The 7910-nt window shown below is 36.9% G+C and overlaps 1 protein-coding gene across 5 annotated transcripts; it reads left to right on the top strand.

The window, feature by feature from the left end:
• The first annotated feature begins 377 nt into the window (after positions 1–377).
• LOC131685242 (uncharacterized) lies at positions 378–2785 on the top strand. 5 transcript variants are annotated; one of them, XM_058968835.1, is made up of 4 exons: positions 483–508; positions 593–641; positions 1302–1519; positions 1610–2785. In XM_058968835.1, exons 3-4 carry the CDS (start codon positions 1326–1328, stop codon positions 2661–2663), a joined length of 1248 nt encoding a protein of 415 aa, XP_058824818.1. In that variant the 5' UTR covers positions 483–508; positions 593–641; positions 1302–1325; the 3' UTR covers positions 2664–2785. The 5 variants fall into 5 exon arrangements, with proteins under 5 accessions (XP_058824815.1, XP_058824818.1, XP_058824814.1 ...); XM_058968832.1 differs by lacking the exons at positions 483–508; positions 593–641 and adding an exon at positions 378–462 and having other exon boundaries at positions 1315–1519; XM_058968831.1 differs by lacking the exons at positions 483–508; positions 593–641 and adding an exon at positions 661–953 and having other exon boundaries at positions 1315–1519.
• The last annotated feature ends 5125 nt before the right edge of the window (positions 2786–7910 follow it).

Here is a 7910-nt window from a genome sequence, read left to right on the forward strand (position 1 = left end):
ATAATAAGTATAGGTCGAGTTACAGAAACAGCTTCATAATCAATATTTTCAATGGAGTAAGTGTATTTAATTTTGTCTACTAATCTGCCTTTCTTCTGATGGGGCAACGTGTTGAGTACTTTCTGAAAGGGTGCTAGAAAAGGTTAAAAACCACTGACACAAAGTTCGCAACCCTACTTAACATTAGCTCACATCCCCCAAGCATTCGCTAGCTGAAGCATTCGATCGTGATTTCTCTACCGACCGCAAGAGCTCTCTGAAGCGTCACTTTTCAGTCACCATGCATGCAACTTGACGAGCATTGAATTGACACAACTTACACGAACCTCACTTATACATATTGACAGGGACTGTACGTACTGCTCCACCTACACAAGGCCACGTTTCTCACACCAGACCAAAAAGCAAACAAAAACAGAACTGACTCCAACACAAATCAAAGCCAAAGGATGCAGTTAGCAGGTAGCTACAAACATACGTTTTAACTTGCCGGTTCGTCGAAATGAAAGTAATCTCAATTTAGAAAGGATTTTAATTGCTTGTTTCTGTTGGCAGTGAAATAAACTAGTTTCGTTATTTTGAAATATTTCAGGAAACCTTCCTACCAGCTTTAAAAATATACTTTAACCAGTTCGAACAAGATAAGTGTTATTGTTTATTTATAAAATAATCAAATCAGATAACATTTACCATGGCAGAGCCTACTCTATGTGTATTAGTTGATATCGAAATCTTGTCCGGTTCGCATACGCGTCGTGTTTGCAAACATCGACCGTCGTCAGCATTCGTCTCCTCTTGTTCCTTTGTTACAAATTTACACGTCACAAAAAGAGAAGTTTTATTTCGATTCGGACGTGGTGATTTGATATTGGCTTGCAAAAGGATACAAACGTCCAATACTACTGGATCAGGAGGGAACCCAAACAGAAAGAATTTCGTCATTTTCGACACAAGTCAGTGAATGTAAGGTTCTCTCAAAATTTTCGTCTGAGGTACACAAACCAAAATGGCAAAACCAATTACAATATTCTAGTGAAAGCTCGAATAATTGAATTGTTAATTATTAGAGCAATAAATCGTGTTTGATGTTTCCTCTTGTTGGGAAGGATTACAAACGAACTTCGTTGAATGTCTTCAACTTAAATGTCGGCAGAATTTCTAAGTTATAGTTCATTGAGATAAATTATAATTTGAAGCCATACAGTACAAGTGTTTGTTTCCTAATTTTTCTAACACAAAAGATACTAGAACGAAAAGTAATTCGCAGCTCAAATCATAGCCACATTTCTTTGTTTATTTAAATCCAATCACTAGAACTATCAGATATGGAAGAGTCTCCGATAGCAGCAAACGACCAAGTGCAATCGACAAACCCGACTTCCTCTGAAAGCGGATCCATCACATCCAGCGTAGAAGATCTCCAGAGCTGGTCGCTTTTAACCGACTCCGAACAGCAAAGTGAAGACCATCTAAATACAATAAACAGGGTGAAACGAGAATCTAGTGAGAACAGCCTGAAGTAAGTGGAATGAATATGAAACATACAGAAAATTGATCCCATTTTTAAAAATGTGTAGGCCTTTTCACAAATCAGCTTTTCTACTTTCAGTTCTCAAGATAGCTGTTCATCGGACAGTATCAGTGTTATCAGCGAGAGCGAGGAAGCACTTCCACATACTCGCCTACTGAATACACATTTTGTCCCTGAAGAGGATGTGAAGAACAAAGAAGATGCAGATCAAGTGCCGGCCAAGGATGAAACATCACAGTTACCCCGAAAAATGATCACCTGGACAACTCCTCTAGTACTTGGTGTGGTTTTGGCAACGAACGCCGCTATTTTATACGGTCACTCACGAATGTATCACAACCTAGTAGGCGAACTAAAAATCGTACACGAAGCTCGAATCGCGGATCTAATGAACAATACAGCCAAGAACTTGGAGCGTATTTCTGAGTTAGAGTTGGAGAACAGCAAACTAAGAAATCAGATAGAATGCCTGAAATGCGCTGATACGCCAACCGAACTGGGCGAACAAATCTATCAGAGCGTAGTCAAAATGTTGACATCACAAGTTAAGAATAAAGTCACTCGAACTCTTCTGAAACCAGAAATAGCTGATGATGAACATATATTAAATCTAGGTGGTCCACCGCCCGATGATTACACAAATCCAAATTCGCAAGACGAAATCTTTTCCGAAGATAGCAAAGTTGAACAAGATAATATTCCAAAACCTGACAATCTGAAAATGCCATTCCCATCGCAGGGTGATGTCAAAAAGTTCCGAGCACTCCCATCCTACTGCTACAACAGCTTCGCAGTCCAAGATGCACTCTTCTCAGAGGAATGTAATTTTGATCAAACCAAACAGATTGATAGAGATCCCCATCCCGGTGATGCATTTTTAAAGGACGATGCTCCTCCTCTGAAGGGTAACCTGAAGCGACTGCCCATATTCTGCTACAACAAATATGCAACCCAGGATGCTCTGTACTCCGCGGATTGCGACTATGGGGAGATTAAACCCGAGCCGAAACACCGCAGGTCGATGCATTTTAAAAAGCTATCGATGAAGACTAGTCACCGTGGAAAGCATGGACATAATCGCCGAAGCTTGCCGGTGGATTCTAAGCAACAGCTACCGAAAAGAGGACATTAATATACGAAGAAAGGCGAGTTTCATTAGTGTTGTGGTATGAGTTACATAGTTTGAAATAATCGCATATTTTATCCTACTATACAAATAATCTCCCAGTGCAATAAAACGATCAAATTTTCTAATCCTCGTGCTCTTTGATGATGTGACAAGCTATGTGTTTTACAAATTAAAATGTCTTCAATTTATTTGACTATTGCAAAATGACTGACTAGTGGAACTTGTATGTTTTGACGTTCTTTCGATTTGTAAAAATATTGAAGGTAACGGAAAATAGTGGATCTAGCAGTAATTCCCCACTCAAAGCTCTCCAATTTTTAATTTTTTTTTTTAATAATTCTATGTATTTAAAAAAGATGGATGAATTATGGCATGATGGATATGTTGGTCGACGTGCTCTCGGAGTCCCTAACCGTACAAATATGATTAAACTGTATCCTTACTGTCCTACGCGAACTTGAGCTGAGCTGAGCGAAGTGGTTGAAAAAGCCTATGCACAAATGTCTGAAGTTTCAACGAGACTAGTGTATTAAATAAGTTACTTTCAAAATCTTCCTTTATGTCAGTTCAATTAGAATTACGAATGGTGAATACCCACCTGAAGTAGACGAAGTACTCAACTGTAATTTTGACACAAACACTTTCCAGGCTGTAAAAAGTTATCAACGATGACTGGCCCTAATTTTTTTTCAGGTGGTCCTGTTTCTGGGATATTTTCTTTTGGAATTGTGACTATCGAATCGATCAAAGGGGCGCTTTTAAGTTCCGCTCCGTATAAGACTTCGGGAAAAGATAAAATCATTTCAGTTTCACTTCAAAGAGGATATGAACGCTTCAATCATTTTTTGATAACAGCTCTTACTTGTAGTCTTGCCACAGGATACATTCCATTAGAGTGGCGCAAAAAAATTGTAAACTTCATTCCAAAAGGTGCCGTGTGGCAAAGAGCTTTAGACCGATCAGTCTGACCTCCTAGATTCGGGATGTTAGCTTGGGTGAGCCACCTTGAGCACCTGCTACATGCATTGCAACATGCATATCAGCGGGGGAAGACTACTATATACCACCAACCTGTTACACAATATTGTCTACAACATTAGAAGAGTTTTTTTTTTCGCAAAAGCAATCAAGTTAAGAGGTTTCTCTTGACATTAAAGGTGCACTTGACAATGTGTCTTCCGAATCTATTTTGGAAGCAGCACGAGGTCATGGAATACCTGTATATACCACAAACTGGATACACGCTATGCTTAGCAACCGACAACTGTGTCCTTCGTTAAGTCAAGTACAGATTGGCAAGCTGAGTGTCTGCGGATGATACTGGCGTCTACTGCCGTGAAGTGAGATTAGACTAAACCCATTCGCTTGGTAGCTACTGCACCGCATTCCAAGCGCAAATTTTCGCCTTTCTGTGTGGCGTGCAATCTGCATTTTAGCAAGCTGAATGGCTGACTTCGTTGGTCTCGAGCCAGTTTTATCACTATCAGTTGCAAGGAGTTTTTATTCTCAGGTGATACGATCCTCAAAAACGCCGATCAGTCATGATGGTTTTAGAAAGGACAACTAACAACATTGTTTACTAGTTCTCTCCATATGTTTACTTTGGTTTCAATGGGTAAACAAAGTTGTTCGCTGTCATTTTTCTTCCCCGCAGTCTACTGCAAGCTGACCTCTCTCCTCACCTAGTTACTGCCGAGGACGAATCACCTTAGAACTCTAAGCACCTTGGTCAGTTGGTTGGATGAAGCACAATATTCGCTCTGCACATATTTCGTCGCATGTAACTTTAAATGCTCTCTAATGTGATGGTATTGTAAGGGATCACATATCCGCCGTTTGATGCCAATCGAGCTGACATTGCTTTAGATTGAGCAAACTAATTTCTTTGTTTTTTTAGTGCTTACTAGACCAACTATGAAACTAATCCACTGGGTATTTGATGCGCGTGAGAAATACGCATGGTCTTGTCTCAGCGAATGATAACTTTTGAATTATGTATGATAGTTGAGTATTGATAATTTTCAAGAAAAATTCAAAACAATTTTCGGCAGTGATACCAGCGCGAAAAAAAAATATTTATTATCAATTATTCTTCAAAAAACGTCAATAAATATTGAAGAAGAGGCCCTGGTCAGCCGTATGACGGAACTTAGTCGCGATGCTCTCACAAGAGCGCTGGACGGCACTGAAGTCCACCTTCCGGATACAATTCCGGATCCTGGTGGTCAACTGCTTCGTATCCTTGGCCCGTCAATTATTTTTGTACACTGGGGCAGTGAGGGAGCCGAAAAAAATCCTCAATGGTATGGCACTGGCGCAAGTTGGTCGGGTTCCTTTCTTTCGGCATGTACAGTATCTTTTTCTCCTCAAGATACTTCTTCTTGGTGTAATGGGAAGACGTCTTGTCCGAGCAGAAGACGTACCTCCCATCCTCATGATGCTCCATGAGCGTTTCGTAAAACCGTGCAATATGCTCGCTCGCGGAGTGCTTGCTGTTTCGACGCCATCTTCGATTGAACTGACAGCAGCCGAGCGAAAAGAAACATGCCACCCATTTCTAGGGAGTTCAGAGAGTAATTCTCTCGAAGAGAAATTTTTTTTCCGCTCTTTATTTTATTTACAAAAAGGTAGTGCAATCATTCTCATATTTTATTGAACACCCGTTATAACATAAGAATCAATCGTCCGCGGAGAAAGAAGCCAATAGGTACATAATTGTCATTAAAAATAATACCAAAATTTCTACATGATAAATAATGCGTATTTTATTGAGCCCTTAATTACATATATATATATATATATATATATATATATATATATATATATATATATATATATATATATATATATATATATATATATATATATATATATATATATATATATATATATATATATATATATATATATATATATATATATATATATATATATATATATATATATATATATATATATATATATATATATATATATATATATATATATATATATATATATATATATATCGACAAATGTCTCATAATACTAAAAGTAATCGCTTTTCATTATATTGTATTCTTTTTGGAATGCCGTGTTCCGTGTCAATGTTACCTGCCTGATTCAATTGAACATAAGCAACACTTCCGGCTGTTGACTGTCCTCGCGAAATACATCCGTTCATTAATTCATGAAAATAAGAACACGATTTCGTGAACTGAACGATTTACGAAAACCAAGTGACCAAGTTCCTGAAAATAAAAAAAATAAACCTCGTACTCATGAAACTATTTGTGTTTCCAAAAAAAACTAGTTCGCCCCGAATATGTACATGGCGTTACATACGAATGTTTGGGTGGGTTACTATTGTCGTATTCTGGACAAGTTTAGTTGTTATCATCATTCTAGTTTATAATTTGGGAATACATAGCCAACAGTCAAACGATGTTTATGATTTCCGGAGCTTGCTTGTTATTTTTCCGATTTCTCATCTCGTTACCGTGCTATTTTATTCATGAGTTTACTATCAGGTTTTTTTTGTCAGACTAGCGGAATTTATGTTCATGATATCAGGATCTTAATCGCGATTTTCGTAATTTCAATTCACAGTTTCGTGATATTTTAGTTATGAGTAGAGTGACTCATATTCATGATTTGAAGATCTTAGTCACGATTTTTGATATTTTAGTCACGAGTAATGTGATTTATGTTCATGATATCAGGAACTTTATCATTATTTTTATATTTTTATTCACCTTGTTGTGATATTTTATTCACGAGTAGAGATTTGTTTATTTATGTTCATGATGTCAGGATCTTATTCACGATTTTTGACATTTTTGTTAATAGTTGTGTGATTTATGTTTATAGTTTCAGGATCCCAGTCACGATTTTCGTAATTTCTGTTCATGTTAGTGATTCGCGGTATCATGTTCTATGAACTATATCACGAACACCATTTGTGGTTCTCAGCGAAGTTTTCGGTTTTCTGTCACACTGCATCACACTGAACCTTATGAAATAAATAACGATACAACTGTTCATACCTATTGCTGCTCACTAGTATCTGGATATTTCATGAAAAAGTGCATGGAACAGAAATGATTCCACGAATAATACTCCAATTTTTTTGAAATAGTTCACGTGCAGATTTTATTGCCATGAACATGAAATTGAAAAGGATTACGGATAACTTCTCAATATCACATACGATACGGATTACGGATATCTTCTCAATATCGCAAAATAGATCGTTAATCGTGTAATAGCAATCATTACCCAGTTCACGAATACATGAATAATATTTTGTAATTTAGTGAACTATTTTGCGAGCATGAATGGTAAGTCGTGACTATTATACTAGATATCATTAACCAGTTCACGAATCACGAATACATATTTTACAATTTTGTGATTTATTTCACGAGCACGCATGGTCAGTCGTGACTACTACAATACTAGGTTCATGGCCAGTTCACGAATACATGAATAACATTTCATTATTTTGTGAAGTATTTCACGAGCACAAAAAAGGCGGTTGTGACTATAGCTCAGTTCACAAATACATAAATATTTTATGATATCGGAAAAACTTTCACGAGCACGAATGGTAATTCATGCCTATTATACTAAAAATCTTGAACCAGCTCACAAACACATGAATGATATTGTAAACTATTTCACCGGCACGCATGGTCAGACGCAACTATTATACTAGAAATCATGAACCAACTCACAAATACATGAATAATATTTCATGATTTTGTGAACTATCTCACGATCAGGGATATTGGATCGTGACCAATATATTAGGATTCATGAATTGGTTCACAAGGATTGAATGGATTCATGAATACAATTCCGAGTTTCGTGAAATGATTCACGAAAAAACTTCCAGAATGTTTTGATTTTGTGAGCTAATGTTCCAAAATCTATGAATAACATCATGAGTCAACCTTTAGTTTTATGAATAATGTTCATAAAGTTGTGAACTAGTTCACGTACAGAAAATTGATTTGGTGATGACATGGCGGAAACCGTTACTGAAGTTTACAAAACATGTTACTGAAGGGAAATTTAACATAATTATAAAACACATGATTTTTGTTCATAGTACTGTTTTCGTAACGTAAAAATGTGATTGTTATAGAATTTATGACACATTTTTTCCATGCGGAGCTGGAATCGCTTTTTTACAAACTGAGCATTTTAAAATTAATTCAATAAACGATAAATCTATCATAAATTCTCGGCATAAATTCTGCCTAGAGC

This window comes from Topomyia yanbarensis, chromosome 2 (assembly GCF_030247195.1).
Source record: "Topomyia yanbarensis strain Yona2022 chromosome 2, ASM3024719v1, whole genome shotgun sequence".
NCBI lineage: Eukaryota > Metazoa > Arthropoda > Insecta > Diptera > Culicidae > Topomyia > Topomyia yanbarensis.

What these genes read in the sequence shown, in the direction of transcription:
- LOC131685242 (XM_058968831.1), top strand. Translation starts at nt 692, where the DNA reads ATGGCAGAGCCTACTCTATGTGTATTAGTTGATATCGAAATCTTGTCC. An exon ending in TTTCGTCATTTTCGACACAA is followed by an intron (nt 954 to 1,314) that starts GTCAGTGAATGT and finishes TCCAATCACTAG; the next exon opens with AACTATCAGATATGGAAGAG. An exon ending in TCTAGTGAGAACAGCCTGAA is followed by an intron (nt 1,520 to 1,609) that starts GTAAGTGGAATG and finishes TTCTACTTTCAG; the next exon opens with TTCTCAAGATAGCTGTTCAT.